The 16,861-nt window shown below is 37.1% G+C and overlaps 1 protein-coding gene across 4 annotated transcripts in view; it reads left to right on the forward strand.

The window, feature by feature from the left end:
* The window catches only part of mppe1 (metallophosphoesterase 1), an 88,991-nt gene that overhangs the window by 41,968 nt on the left and 30,162 nt on the right, over window positions 1-16,861 (forward strand). For all 4 annotated transcript variants that reach the window (XR_014626175.1, XM_084399208.1, XM_084399206.1 and 1 more), the window contains exons 3-8: window positions 6,079-6,182; window positions 7,522-7,602; window positions 7,684-7,792; window positions 14,613-14,681; window positions 14,850-14,972; window positions 15,783-15,923. Coding sequence is in view for 3 of the 4 variants with exons in the window: in XM_084399208.1 (XP_084255334.1) it covers window positions 6,079-6,182; window positions 7,522-7,602; window positions 7,684-7,792; window positions 14,613-14,681; window positions 14,850-14,972; window positions 15,783-15,923 (627 nt within the window). In the remaining variant the exon portion in view is untranslated. The remainder of the gene's footprint in view (window positions 1-6,078; window positions 6,183-7,521; window positions 7,603-7,683; window positions 7,793-14,612; window positions 14,682-14,849; window positions 14,973-15,782; window positions 15,924-16,861) is intronic.

The following is a 16,861-nucleotide window of genomic DNA, read 5'->3' on the forward strand; positions in this document are numbered from 1 at the left end:
CATGGGGTAATGTCAGTAAGTTAATCATATAGGGAGAGCTGACAAAATGCGGGTGGATTTTGCTCGTGGCGGGTAACATAGTCACTCCAACTAGCCACTTTGATGGGTTGAATAATTGTAGTCTTTTCAAAAGGCATCTGAAATAAGTGTTACACTACGACACTACAACTCCCATGAGTATTAGGGCTGTCAACGAATATTCTAAATGCGAATATATATATATATATATATATATATTCGAATAGTTTTAAAAAACAGAATTTCGAAGGTGAAAATGAATATTCGAATGTGGAAAAACGCCCGCGGTAGCAGAGGCGCGGCTGTCTGCTTTGCGAGTGGGCACGCTACCTGAAGGGTCAGGGACAGGTCACAGGAAGAAGCGCTAACGTTAAACATAAACATTACTAAAGTGTAGGCTACTGTACTGACTGAAGATATTGCATGAATAAGGTAGGTTAGCAGTTTCATGCACTGCAGGCTTCCACTGGTTTGATTATTTACCGTTTCATGTCAAGGAAAAGTTCCATGTTTATCACAGCACAGCTCGCTCGGAGCGTTCAATGTCAATTAATGTTAATAATATTTGTTTCAATCACTGAATGAAGCCTGCTATATAAGAGTCGCGACCTTAAATTGCTTGCACAAAACTCTTGATCAGCACTCAACATTTGCTTTGTTGTTGTTCATTTAAACCGTTATGCGCAGAGAGCGTGACGCCTCATTCGCGCCGCAAGACCTCCAGACGCGCGTAAACGCGTCTTTACATTGAAATCACTCGCGCCAGACACTCTATTCGCGTTTGGTGTGAACGCAGCATGAGGGTGAGGGCGAGAGAGAGAAAGAGTGCCTGCGAGTGCGAGTGAGCGAGCGAGCGAGAGTGAGGTCTGCGGTCTTTGCCATTAGTTGATTTACTTGTTTTTGTTGTGAAATATGTTTAAACTTAAATAAACTACCTATACAAGTAGTTATGTCTCTTTGTATTAATTTGTCTTGTTATTGACGTAATGCATCATTGCGTCATTGACAAAATGCGCAACCAGATGTTCGAATAGTTCGAATATAGGCTATGTGGGTTTTTTTAGAGGGAATATTCGAACGTCATTTTTGAGCAATTTTGACAGCCCTAATGAGTATTACATGCACACAGTGTTGCCTTGAGCTTGCACGCTAGTGACCGACAACACAGAAACGAAGAGACAGCTAGCTGCCCTGCTGGAGTTACGTCGTATGCCGGTGGAGCTATGTGGCGACATATAATACATAATACATGGTTTTATTTAAAAAAAGGAGCTTTACACACAACCTTATCAGAGCTAATGATAATGACCTGTATTGTTATATATTTATGTAGTCTTGATTTGGGTGTGTACAGTGGTTTTACATTTAAAAGAGTTGTAAATCTAGTTCAAGTAAATTTTAGCACACCATAGTCAACTTTTATCAGGTAGTTTCACAAAAATGTGGCTAGTAAAAATGCTGTGTGGCTAGTAACTTTGGAAAACCACTAGCCACATTGGCTAGTGAGCAAAAAAGTTAATGTCAAGCCCTGCATGTGACCATGTGATATTTCAGTTTTTCTTTTTTAATAAATGTGCAAAAATGTCAACAATTCTGTGTTTTTCTGTCAATGTGGGGTGCTGTGTGTACAATAATGAGGAAAAAAAAGAACTTAAATGATTTTAGCAAATGGCTGCAATATAACAAAGAGTGAAAAATTTAAGGGGGTCTGAATACTTTCCGTACCCACTGTATATATATATATATATATATATATATATATATATATATATAAAATGAACACCAGGTTTGTTGTGCCTTGTAGGCATAGGCTGCAGTGCTGCATAAAATAACAATAACCTATAGCAGGCGGCCTATAAATTGTTAAAAAGGAACACTTCAGTAACACTACACTAGAGAAAAATATATTGATTATCATATGTCACTTCAAATGTTTCCATTCATTATGACGTTATGAAATGAGATTGGAGTAAAAACATGAAGCTTAATGTTTGGTGCGTTTTGCTTTTCAAACGCACAGCGCGTTATTTACTGAAGCGATCGAGCCGCTCCAAACTATGAAACATTATTGTTACCATATACATATCTACGTTTGAGCAGATATCCACAAACACAGTATTTAACAGTGAACACGGGTCTAAACATTATAATATTCAGCATATATCTAGCAACAGTTCAACTGCAATGTGAAGTTTATGCAACAATAACATTAACTAATATAAATCAGAAAACATTTCTTACCTTATATCTTTTTTGTCTTCAAATCGCGTTCTTCTTCTTCTGAGGTAAATCCAATGTAAGCTGACTAAGCTCACAGCGTGTCTTCCAAACTCAACGAAAAGCAGAGACCGATGAAGTTTGGTGCTTTGTTTTTTAGGTAATGAGCGCGTTCGCGTTCCTTAACGTGGATATTTGCATGTCAATCTCTTTTGCGTACGTGGGCGTCACTCTAAAAATAATGAGCAAGGGTTTGAGAAAGTGGACATCTTGTTGGTTTTATACAAATTACTTAAACAGAGAATATTTTTTTCATTTTGAATCCGATCATTTAAAAGTACACACTTAAATGTTTATAAATATATATGGCTCATAAATGTGTGACAAGTATTCGCTGAGTTTTGTTTCAGTTTATAGACGTGCTCAAGAAAAAAAAAGTTCACTGAGATGGATAGGCAGAAAGCACACCCTGTTTATTTTCTTTATTTTACAAAAGCACAACGTTTTGTTTTGATTGTAAGTGGACACATACAATGTACAACATACAAATGAATATTTTTCATATTTCTTTTTTCTGTATGACCATAAATGGAGTAATTTAAGTTCATAAATTAAGTTTATTTTCTACTATGTGAAGAAAATCCAGCAAAACGCGCCGGCGTGTTTTTGGAGTCATTGAGATGTTTTGACATGCCCTGACATTTGTGCTTTTTTCAGTTGCTTATAAACATATTAATGGCAAAGGTGTCATTACACTCTATTTAGCACAAACAGGGCTACCATAATATGTGAGAAACATGCATGTACATGTTTGTATTTTTGAGAGGATAATGTTTATGCATGGTTATCAAAAAAAAAAAAAAAAAGTTTCTGAAATAAGGCCACAAAACCAGTGCTCGAAGTGGGGCGGTACTCACCGGTACGCAGTACCAGCACTTCTGCATTTTACTCCAAAGCGTACCTGCACTTTTTCTTGCGTACCGCTACTTCTCGCATGTAGCCGGTACTCTACCACTGACAAAAAAAAAGCGTCAGTGTCACGCCCATTTCACACATACTCCGTTTGCAATGCGTATGCGGTGCTTTTTTTTTTTTTGCACCCATATTAACAGGTTAGAGCTTTCACACTGCACGCGGATGCGGTCCGTCAATGCGTTCCAGGAGCGGTGCGTATACAGCAGTGCAACGATCGTTTCTGCACCGAGTCGCGCTGAATTAAAGTGACAGCGCATGGTTCGTGGTCAAAATGAACACAGAATATGACATGAAATTATAATAACCTCAATATAAATGCATTTAATTAAATAAAATGTAGTAATCTCACCATAAATGTATTTTTGGACTTGCAGACTTGGAGTAGTTCCGTTTTAACACACACACACACACACACACACACACACACACACACACACACACACACACACACACACACACACACACACACACACGACTTGTTTAAATACATTTATGTTGTTAATAAATATCAATAAATTGTTGTTGTACCAGCAATATCTCCAAGTTTTGTTTTTTACTGTAGAAATATCAAATATCATGATTACTTGCCAATGCAAGAGAGTACCGGCACCTTTTTCCCCCCACTTCAAGCACTGCACAAAACACATACTAAATATGTGTCCACAAGACTTTTGACTAATGGATGTTGTCACCTAGAGTTTTTGCTTCAAAATGATCTGAAAATCATCCTGCTTTGTAACCACCTTCACTCTATATGTAAAAGGCTACACAAAAGAAAGGGGTTCTACATATTGAAAATTGTGTTACAACCAGAATCTTCAGTATGAGGGAACCATCTGACTTATTTTATAGTGCTTAATTACACAGTGAAAATGAAAAACCCCATCAAAAATAGTCATATGAATTAACAAAACACTGAAAACAAACCAAAAGTAAACAACAAAATAAACTATACCTTAACAATTATAAACAGCTTGTTTCAATCTCTGATTGACCCAATAGCAGTATTCAAATATTACCCATTCGTTTAAATACCACTTAATTCCATAGACAACATTCCTTAGACCATCACATTAAAGCATGACTTATCTGTTAGAGTCCAAAGGTGCATAAAAGACATTGACCAAGTCTCTTATGGAAATTGTGAGAGAAGTCTGAGTCCAAGCAACAGCACCAGAATAAATCCAATCCCAAATGGTGCATGGAAAAAAATTAGTATCCACTTTCATCCACAGTCCTTTCAGTCATTTTTATGTATCCACCTTTCTCATTCCTGCAAGCGTTTTCTACAGACTCCAGACAAAGAGCATATTAGTACTCATTCAATGTTTAGCAATATGTCAAAACACCACAAGTCAAGCATAAAATAAATTCACTTAACATTGTATACAGGTCAGCAGTGGAGGCCCAAAAACAGTTAAATCACCATTTCCCCTTAGCACCTGTCACCTGCCTCCTCCTTCTCTCCCTCTCTTTAAAGAAACCACGTCCTAACGACAACATTCTCCCCGGTGACCCCTAGTGGCTGGGATGAAAATTACACCCTGTAATTGTGGAACTGTTACATACTCCCCTATTTACTGGAAGAGTTAACTCCACCATAATAAGACTTAAGGTTCTGTACATGAATTGGGTCAAAAACCAAGGGAGTGTCAACAAAAGAAATGGAATAGTTTACAGGACCCAACCTTTTACACACTTTAGCTGGGCCTCTCCACTTGGCTGCCAACTTGGCCATATAACCTTCCTCAGCTCTGGACAAAGGATGAGTTTTCACCCAGACCAAATCTCCTTCTTTAAATTCTTGTACCTTCCTTTTCAGGTCATAGAATCGTTTCTTCTTCTGTTGGGCATTTTCTACATTCTCTCTTACAAGTTCCATCAACTCTTGCTGTCTTTCAAGCAGCTCATAGGTTTGGCTGTCAGGCTTTGGATTGAGTCGGAATGGCCCTTTCAGAGAACGTCCCAACGCAATCTGGGCTGGAGTAAAACCTGTACTCTCTTGCCATGCCGAATTAACGAAAGTTTGGAAACATTACTATTTTTAATGTTTTTGAAAGAAGATTCTTCTGCTCATCAAGCCTGCATTTATTTGATCAAAAATACAGAAAAAAAAAATTAATATTGTGATTATATTATTACAATTTAAAATAATTGGTTTTCAATTTATTATACTTTAAATTATAATTTATTTCTGTGATGCAAAGCTGAATTTTCAGGATCATTGCTCAAAAAATTGGTTGGAGCTCTTAATTTTGAACTCTCAAAGTGCACAAGGTTGATGCATTTAACTTTATTTTATTTTATTTTATTACAAAGTATAAATTTCTCTTATGGGTGAGCATGTCTCCAGATCCCCCCCCCAGATGGACTGATATCTACCCCCTATAGTGTCAAGCATTTATGTTTTACGATAAAACTTCATAATAGTAGTTTAAACTAAAATGTTGCTAGCCTGACTATGTCAGACTTCGTACTTCCGCTCAATTTCAGTTCGCTTCTGTACTCAGTCTGAGATAGCGACCTATCTCCCAGTTTTCCTCCGTCCTCAAAACAGCCGGCCAATCAACGAAAAGAGGGCGGGCTGAGAGCCGTGACGTAGACGCTGATTGTACCGTGGATGCGCAGCGTAGATTTACTTCACATAATCTGCAAAAGTCGTTCACAGCCATGTTTACTCCGAGGTATTTCAGAGGTCAAATGCATAAAAATGTAGGAAAAAAGCATTAAAAAAATCACGTCAAAAGCGTATCAGCTACCAATTTGTTGGTTCATATTTTAAACAGAGAAGTGTCAGATAAGAATAGTTTCAAATTAAAATTGACCACTGCCATCAGCTATTATGACTGTGCTGTGCTCTCCACTCAGGACTGGGATGATGATGTCAGACGTTTTAAATGGATCTTCCGTCATCCTAGTGACACAAAGCTTGTGGTTCTTATAGGAAATCATGACATCGGCTTCCATAACGAGTGAGTTTAAGGGTTACAATCGACCTATAGAGCAAATGTTTGGTTCATGTGTGGTTTTCACTCACCCATATTGTCTATTAGAGCTTCTGAGTCTGAGTAAAATGTTTTCACTGTATAATATTTCAGTAAGGATTGCAATAAATGTAAAAATATTTAAAAACATAACTTTTTTTTTTACCAAATTGCGTAGTCCTACTTTGAAGTGATGTTAACTTGACTTGAATGTTATCTTTTTTGAGAAATGTTAATACATTTTGATTCAAGAATGTGGATTTGCTAATTAAATGTTTATTTGTAGCATTTAGCAGTAAGACTGACAGGGTGTTTGAAAAAAGCCACTTCCAATCCCTTTGTTAAAAATACTATTGTGGTATGGTATGAAGCTTTGAAACAGATTTTACAATTATTACAATTTACCCCTATTTGGGGAAACATTATCTTCACGCCAGGGACACATGATGCTGGTTTTAAAATCTGGGCATCAAAAGGTTTAAAGGTGGCAGATTTATTAAGCAATGAAACTATGCTCAGTTTTCAGGAATTAAGACAAAAGTTTGATTTACCTAAAACCCTTTTTATTAAATTATTATTATTATTATTATTATTATAAAATTAGGAATTGTATCACTAACACAGAATCATTCTCTTCTCTCACCAGATCTGTCCCCTTTAGAAAATATACCTTAAATCAGTTTAATGGTGGTAGGAAAATGTCCTTGTTTTATAGACTGATCTCCAATAACTGCAGGGAAAATACAGAGAATTGAACAGAAGATGAATTGCAGAATATCTGCTTAAAGGCCCAAACCCAGACAATGAATACCTGGTTTAAACTTCTGCTTAAAGTTTATGAGAGTATACATAACTCCAGAATGACTACATAAATTTAATCTCAACATTCCCAATCTTACTCTGGTAAGAAAATGTTGATATTCTGTTCATTATAAGCAAAACTTCATTGTCAAATGTCTTTGGAAAAACTCAGAAAGCTCTCATTTATCTCATATATTGTTAAGGGAAAACCTGAAACTTGTGGAATCCCTTTATATGATTTTTGATAGAAGCTGAACAAAATTGTTTATTTTCTGTGTAACCTGGCTTAACATGCACCACGTCATGATATTAATGTACCATTGTTTTGACATATGTATAGTATAATTGTTGTTGTTGTTGTGTTGTAGTTTTTTTTTGTTTTTTTTTTGTTTTTTTTTATTTAAAAAAAAGACTGACAGGACGTAGAAGGTCATTTTATATTCAAGCTATTTTCAGAAGGTGTGTGTACAGGTGCCCGATTTGACTAAGGTGTGGTTCCATTATTGTCTTTCTCTTACTTTGGCAGAATGACTAAGCAGAAGTTGGAGCGGTTTGAGCAAGTATTTAACGTGACATCAGCAAGGATCCTCACCATTAGAGGAGTCAAGTATGTTCCTTGGCATTTCCATCAATTCCTCCACCAAGATTTATAATAGTTTGTCTCTGTATTACTTGTTTATTTTCACAGTTTCTTGCTGGTGAATAGTGTTGCACTACATGGTGATCACTGCCCCATCTGCCAACGTGTAGAGGAGGAGTTATACAAACTCTCACATGCTCTTAACTGCTCTTTTCAGGTAATAAAGATTCTAGATATAATAGTTTCATCAGTAACTGTAATTATTGAATTTCTATTCCTCACTATAACCAGCTGTTTTCTTTTTGATGCTAATGCGGCATTCTGTGATTGGTTACATTTCTTTTCTAGGATGCACACTTACCACGACCGGTATTGTTTGTTTTAAACCCAGGGGGTTGCAAAGCCATTGGGGGTAGGCCTGTCGTGATAATTGAATAGCTTTTGTTGTGATTATTTGATCTGACTGCGATTGTTTCAGACAAACCGTGATTATTGCGCTCTTTTATAGGCCTACGGCACAAGGGGGAGTCATGGACCAAAAGAAATAGACAATATATTTTCCAGCAATAAATTCAAAGTCATCTGAAGCCATTCCATAGCTTAATGTGAGGGACAGAAGTCTATTTACATCATTAAATTAAAATTAAAGTTAAAGTCTCCATTCAGTATTCAATCAGCGCGCGCCTCGTCCGGTTATGGCAGGATGCACGGTAAAACTTTCTCCCAATATGATATATTCACATTATAATGCTTGATTTGTAGATAAAGGGTTGTGGATTTGCATAAAATGACTTTATTTTGCTGGAGTTTATTGCTATTTTTAAATTACTCGCTACCGTGTGCCTGTTAGATCACACACATCACAAGGACTATGAATTGGCATCAAACGCACAATAACTGGAATTTAAAACTGTGAAGAAACAAATGATCAATAAACTGTTGGACAGATACACTAGGATTTGTGCGCTCAACATTTCTTCGCCTTGTGCCTTAAACCTTTAAATGCGCACTTGTGCAGCACTGCACACTGTGACTCCATGTTGCTTTAAGCTCATCATTCTTTGAAGCGTTTCATATTATCTTGGTTTTGCACACTGAAAGATTATTAAAAGCCGATATTTTTTTGTCATATCTATCTTATCTTTTTGCCCCATTAAAAAGCTGCACAATACATTTAAAATAAGCATCATTTAATTGTATATTATTTGTGTGTAGTGTATATAAATACATACACTTCTGATTTTTTTACATTCATATATAAATATAAAATTGTTAATGTTAAATGTATGAATACCTGAATGAATTTTATGAATGAGTACTAATAGTAATTTGTTTTTATTAACATGTTTAGATTTTATAAAATTACTGTGTAGATTTTTTCAAAAATTACTTTTTGCTGCTGATTTATACACTCACTAAGTAAAAAAAAAAAAAAGGTCATAGCTATTGAATACATTTATTTAATATTTAAAGGTGTAAACTGTAATCTTACACTAAAAATGATAACTTACAAAGGATTATATTCATCACAATTATTTAATGAATGAAGCACACAATAAAATGTATGACAATTAATCAGCATAACCGCAATACGTTTTTAGACAGATAATCGTCAGCCAAATTTCATAATCGTGAAAGGCCTACTTGAGGGGCTTGTAATGGAACTGCAGGGGGTTTATGAAAACCTACAAATTAAACCTAAAAACTGAAAGCCTCGTACCGAAAGGTTCAATACGAATATGTGTATCGTTACACCCCTAATAAAGTGGTATAAATAAATGTGACGTGACTTGACTTCATTTCAATTTCAACTGAAAGTTGAAGGCTATAATTCTTATGAACTAAGAAATCCTTTAATATCAGTTTTCAACAGTTTGAATGATAAATAGAACCAGTTAAATTAGTAGAGTGAACTAGTAGAATGGTTCACAGCAATTTAGTTTAATATAATTATTTTACAAAGAAATCTGAGAAATGCTTATAGATCATTAAGGGTTATTGTAACTTTCATATATCACATATATTCCAGTAATATAGTAAGATATACAGTATCTCACAAAAGTGAGTACACCCCTCATATTGCAGCAAACATTTGAGTATATCTTCTCTCGGGATAATACTGTAGAAATTAAACTTGGACTTCTAAATGCTACGGAATCGTGCTGATCATCACGAAAAGAGAGAGAGAGAGAGAATGCACATAGTACTTGCATCTATTGTGTTTACGGGAATACTCACTCGACTTGGCATTTTGAAATATTTCTGTGTTTATTTGGCCGTAGTAGACAAAGGCTACTATGCTTGTCCGTGTTGCGCTCGGAGCACGTGCACAGCATCCTGTCAGTATAATTCAGTTCTCTTTCATGACTTATTGCGCTTTTAATATTTCTTTTCAGTATAAAGCACATCCTGCTCTTTTCTTTCTCTTTCATTCATGTTTTGTTATTAATAACTTTAAACAGAATCGTCAACTGAAATCTGCGCGGATTATCAAAAATACGACACATTTATAGGACATAAAGGATCTCTGCGGCAAAAGTGAAAGTACCAGCGTGTGAAATATTTCGAAATGTCTCTTTGCACAGCAAATCACCCGTTTCAATAAAAGGATATATTAAAGTTTATATAGCCTACTTTTACATTTTCGCTGCTGTTCTAAAATGATTTTCGCCATTACCTTAAACAAGCTGCAGCTGCTTGTATCCCAGTGCAGGAGCTGTAGGTTACAATTTACCACAGAAACGTAAGTGGTTAGTTGATTGCTGTGGTGACTCGTGACACTCGCGAACAGCACTGAACACGCACTTTTGCCGGTACAACTTGAATATTATTATTATCATAAACTTTTCATTAACTTCGGTAGGCTGTACAACAAGGGAATTGTAATTGGCTGCTTTTTCTGCAGAGAGCCGATCTCTGTTGATGTGTCTTAATTTTTTTATCGTTTGTTGGTGAAGTGTGAGATACCTTGCGAGCCACATGAATTTTGCCAAAGAGCCAGGTATGGCTTGCGAGTCATAGGTTCCCAAACACTGGTGTACACGAATCAATAGATTAAATTACGTTACCTTTCACGAACTGCCGTGAGACTGGGCTGGTCTGACAGGGTGGGGGGGCGTGGCCTCGGGCGTGGCATGTCGGTCAGCCATCATGATGGACGATGATATCGTTTCATCGGCACAACCCTAATAAACATGCTTATACTTTAGATAGCAACTTCTTGAATGTGCAATCCTATTACAGTATTTTTTTTAAGTAATTGTTTAAAAATATATGAATATGTGAATAAAAAGGAAGTAAACACTGTTACAGGACACTCAGTAATCTGGTAATTTCGTGCGCACTGGTAATCATATCTTTTCAAATAAAGACAAGGTAACGCTAATATTACATACAGCACACAGTGAAAACGATATGAATATGACACAGTGGGCAACTGGATATAGCACAGCATATTTTGAGATTTGTTTAAATGATGTAGATGCGCATTTGCTGAATGTTGACGGTAAATGAGAAAGTATTTTAGCCTGATTATTTCCCTTTTCTGTTACAAATAATATAAAAGCAGACGCTTTACTTTTTCGCATACCATTTACTTTCTTTGTTTACCAGTTCTGTCTAACGAAGTATTAGAAATGACTGACAGAGATTGTAAACTAATGAAGACGGTGAATGTCAGTGAGCGCTGTGTGATCAGGCGCTGCCGTTCTCTTCTCAGGCGCTGCCGTTCTCAGCGCTGCCGTTCTCTTCTCAGGCGCTGGTGTTCTCAGCGCTGCTGTTCTCTTCTCAGGTGCTGGTGTTCTCAGCGGCGCCTGTCAAAATAAAAGTCTGGAGCGCCGTCAAAATAAAAGTCCCGCTTCCAACACATCAGCCAATCAGAAAAACTTTATACCAAATATCGGCCGATATATCGGCCTTGGCGATATATCAGTCGACCACTAGTCCAAAGTGTCAATATTTTGTGTGAGCACCATTGTTATCTAACACTGCCTTAATCCTCCTGGGCATGGAATTCATCAGAGCTGCACAGGTTGTTGCTGGGATCCTCTTCCACTCCTCCATAATGACATCACGGAGCTGCTGGATATTAGACACATGGCGCTTCTCCAACTTCCGCTTGAGTATGCCCCACAGGTGCTCAATAGGGTTCAGGTCTGGAGACATACTTGGCCACTCCATCACCTTCACCTTCCTCAGCAAGGCAGTTGTCATCTTGGCGGTGTGTTTAGGGTCGTTATCATGCCGTTTGGCCCAGTTTCTGAAGGTAGGGCATCATGTTCTGCTTCAGAATGTCACAGTACATGTTGAAATACATGTTTCCCTCAATGAAGCACAGCTCCCCAGTACCAGCAGCACTCATGCTGCTGGTACCCCAGACCATGATGCTACCACCACTGTTTGACTGTAGGCAAGACACAATTTTCGTGGTACTCCTCACCAGGGCGTCGCCACACATGCTGGACACCATCTGAGCCAAACAAGTTTATCTTAGTCTCATCAGACCACAGGACATGGTTCCAGTAATTCATGCTCTTGGACAGGTTGCTTTCAGCAAACTGTTTGCGGGCTTTCTTGTGAGCCAGCTTCAGAAGAGGCTTCCTTCTGGGACGACGGCCATGCAAAACCGACTTGTTGCAGTGTGCGGCGTATGGTCTGAGCACTGACAAGCTGACCTTCCGCTTCTGCAACCTCTGAAGCAATGCTGGCAGCACTCATGTGTCTGTTTTTTTAAGCCAGCTTCTGCACCTAACGCACAGCACGAGGACTCAAAACTCTTCTTTGATTGATCCTTGTGAGGCCTGTTCCGAGTGGAACCCGTCTTGGAAAACCTCTGTATGACCCTGGCCACTGTAACTCAGTTTCAGGGTGTTACCGATCTTCTTATAGCTTAGGCCATCTTTGTGGAGAGCAACAATTCTAATTCTCAAATCCTTATAGAGTTCTTTGAACAACCAGTGGTCAGTATGAGAGAGTTCTACTCAAAGCACACATTTTAACTGACATTGACTACTCTAAAAAGAGTACTACTCTAAAGTTTCTTTTCTATTGTATTGTCCCTTGAGAAGATATACTAAAATGTTTGCTGAAATGTGAGGGGTGTACTCACTTTTGTGAGATACTGTTTATGTGTATATATATATATATATGTATGTATGTATGTATGTATGTATGCAGGGTTTGAATTATGATTTCATCTTTGTGGGGGTCTCTTTAAAAAAAGAAAAAAAAGTAGCCTATGAGCAGGCGCGGTGTAGCTTACTAATGTAAATAAATAAAAATGTTTAATAAAAAAGCATTGCTAACACAATTCAATTTAAATAGTACATTTGGTTTAATTTGTTGTTTAATGAGGTCTAATAGATGTTGTTAGTGGTGAGAATTTTCACGTGAATTAATAAATAGATCCGACATCTTTAAGCATGTATTTAAGTGGTCCAGTGGCAGAACTTTTGCCAAGCGTGTCAGAGGTTCTGGGTTCTTATCCGCGCTCATATAGTTTTTTTTTTTTTTTTCAAAACCGATTATCAGTGGTTGTATATCAGGCAAGGACACGTTTGTGTGCATTTTGTTTTGTAATTTCACCGGAGCGAATAGAGAGAGACACAACGGATTGAAGCGTGCGTCCGAGTGAAGACTGCGCGAGCCACAAGAGAACACAGTATCCGTGCCACTGATCGCAGCGGCAACGAGCACTTTGATCACTTTATTTAAAAAAACAACACATGTCAGCGCTACATCGCCTCTTATTTAACAAACAAACTAAATTAATACTCTGCTAGTTAACTGGAGATGTTTTATTTATTTGTATTGGTATATTAGTGCCGCGAGATGTTTCAAAAGTGGTGGGGACAATATCGACCTTAGCAAAAAGTGGTGGGGACATGTTTGAGTTCTACAAAACTTTGCTCATTAGGGTTTACACACAACAGTCCTCAAAAATACACAGATTAAAAGGTTAGAAGGTCACACATATTTATTATATAAATAAATATAAATGAAAAAGGGCATTAAGATAAATACTTGTGGACTTACTTGTGGAAGTTTTGAGCTACAAACAATAACTTTACACTTATTTGAATTGACCTGTGACATCCTATGACATGCAGTAATTCTAAATTGAAATGTTTATCATAAACCACATCTTATGATCACACACAAAATAAAACAGTAAAAATAATAATAATTTTTGGACTTCTCTGTGAGTCTAACAGTAAGAGGGAGTTTCCTTTAAAAGCTAGTTCCTTTTGGCACGATTATGCACTGCTGTAACCGGTTTCATAATACTGTAGCCAGCAGTGAAGATTTAAGATTGACATTGCTATGAAAACCACATCAGGGGCTGTATTTAAAAAGAATGTTATCTTGCCACTATCTTAGCTAGGAGTTTTAGCTGAAAGCCTATTCACAAAACTCATAAGAGCAAGTGTTACTAAGCAACTCTTAATATAAGAGTAAGGCACGGTTGACCTTGTTGCTATGGAGAATGCCACTTTTTCTGACCATGCTCCTACGGCTAATTCTATTCAGTTTCCCTCACTCAATTAAACTAACGCATATAGCGATGAATAATAATACAGAACCGCCAAAGATAAGACAAAGAAAGCCAAACTGGAGTAACTGCACTTAAAATACCCTTGCGATACAGGTGATTCCTTTTTAAAAAGTCAATGTCATTTTAATATTCCACTATATTTATTTGGTTGTGACACGTATTGACAACAGCAGCCGTGCTACGGATCGTTTCTGATATTCTCTTAGGGATTTAGAAGTCCTCATGAGGACTTAAGCTGTCTTAGATTTAGGAGCTACTTTTAGCGTTAAAATCCCTTGTGAATTTCTATTAAAAGACAAATGTACAAGTCCTAAAAAATTAAGAGCGACACACCCCTAATTATTGAGTTGCTCCTAAATATCCACATTAAGATAAATTTTTAGCCTTAAGATTTTTTTGTGTGAATATGTTATGAATATGTGAAAATGTTGTGATGTTGACTGATTCTATTGCGGTTGATCTTGTGTACTTTTAACTCTGGTAGGGTTCACAGCATGATGGCCAGTGCAGGGACACAGAGAATTTTGCCCCAACAGCGCCTGTTCTACTACAGGTGAGATAGTGTGCATTTTTCTGTATATATCACAATAACCAAAATGATTTTTTATTATTCACATGTAGTTGTAGTAAGGTATAGTATTTTATGGTATTTCTAATAAGTGCATTTCTTTAGAAATTGCAGTATTTTCTTCACTGTAATTGATGCATTGATGTTTCCTAGCATTACCCTCTGTATAGAGTGAGTGATGCCATGTGTACAGGTGTAGACGCAGCCCCTCTGGATGAACGGTACCAGCTGTTTCGGGAACGTTATGATGTTATATCTAAGAATGCCTCCAAAAAGGTAAAAACAAGATCCTCAGTAAGCACAAACACAAGCAGTGTTGGGAGTGTTACTTCTAAAAGTAATGCGTTACAATATAGTGTTACTCCCCCCAAAAAATAAAATAATAATTTGTTACTTTTTTATGGAAAGTAATGCACTACATTTGCGTTACTTTCTCACCTTAGCTAGCTGTGGCTCTCACTTATCTCTTTTAGACCAATATAGTGTTATGCTGAGCTTGCTTGTTGAAGACTATATCAGACTCAAGCCCGTAATTAAATAAGGTTGTCACTCCTGAAACTTTGTAGTATACATAGCTGTTGGTCTTCTTAGTAGCATGAAAAACAAAACTTTTAATGAAATTGTGAATGAAATATATACAGCAAAAAATGTTTGGCTGTCAATTGCAAAAATAGTTATAATCAAAGAAACAGACTACACTGCACAGTGAATATCTTAGTTACTGTGTCTACACTTTATTTGTCATAATTAGAACATTTGTGAGTGTGTAGAAATTGGTTAGTGAGCCGGATATGGTGACACGTGAAGCTTTCCAAAATCATATGTTTTATCTGATTGTTTGACATCTATACAACTTCTGGGAGTCAGGGTGCACGTTTATATCAAACCATGTGCAAACGAATGATCGCTTTTGAGGAAGAGCTGTATTTGACAAAGTCTTGAGGATCATGGCATCAACTCTTTCAAAGATATTCAGATGTCGTTGATTTGAGGGACTTGAAGTACACTCTATATCAAGTTCTTGACCAGAATAAGCCAAAAACATTAATATGAATAATAAAAGCAGACAATCTTCTTCAATAACAGCTCTTGTGGTGGTTCAAGCCCCGCCTCATTCTAAGTGGCCACACTCACAATGGCTGTGAGGTACTGCATGATAAACTCTACCCTGAGATCAGTGTCCCGTCCTTCAGTTGGAGGAACCGCAACAACCCCAGCTTCATCCTGGTAATTAAAGTTTTAATTTTGTTCATCCTCATGTCGCTTCAAAGCTATAGGTTTCATTTTCCATGGAACACAAACAGAGATGACCGCATTGCACTGACCACATAAATGGTTATGTTGAAGTAAACCCAACATGTTGAAGTAGCAGCCAATAAAAAAGAATGAATAATTAATCAGTCGTTTCATTTCATCTGTCAGAGCATGACCATATCAACACCCTTTGACATAGTGCAAAGTTAAACCCTGCTCGACCAGATAGATAAGAAAAAAATGCATCAAATCGGGCAATATGGCTCTATATCAGCATGGCGGTGATTACCTACATTCTCAACAGAGGACTGAATCTCAGGGTGCTTTCACACTTGGTTTGATTGCCTGGTCTGAACCCAAATTCGATTGCTCACCCTCCCCCTGCTGGATTGTGTTCACACTGTATTGTTTTATTCGCAGCCGCTGTTTACCCCTGTTGCTTGATGGTAAAACAATCAAGGCAAAGCCGTCAAAATGCTTTGCGTTTTTTGCTTTGCTTACAAAGCGTAGATTAGCACATAATGGCACTTCTGTCTATTTGCCGCAAATGTACTGCAAATGTTTTAAAGAATGCGGGAGACCATTTTTGCTGAAGCTGAGCAGAATTTAGGGTAACACTTTATTTTAAGGTGACGTAGTTACACATTACTACATGTACTTACTATAGTAATAACAGTAAATTATGTGTAATTACAGGTAACAACCCTAAACCAAACCTAAACCCTAACCATAACTCTATAGTAAGTACATGTAGTTAATTAACATTACTTAGTCAAGTCAAGTCAAGTCACCTTTATTTATATAGCGCTTTTTACAACACAGATTGTATCAAAGCAGCTTCACAGTGATAACATGAAAATAATTCAACAAAGTTTGTTTCTAGAAGAAAATTGCGTCATCGTCCACCTTTA

The sequence above is a fragment of the Rutilus rutilus genome (genome assembly GCF_951802725.1).
Source record: "Rutilus rutilus genome assembly, chromosome: 24".
Lineage (NCBI taxonomy): Eukaryota > Metazoa > Chordata > Actinopteri > Cypriniformes > Leuciscidae > Rutilus > Rutilus rutilus.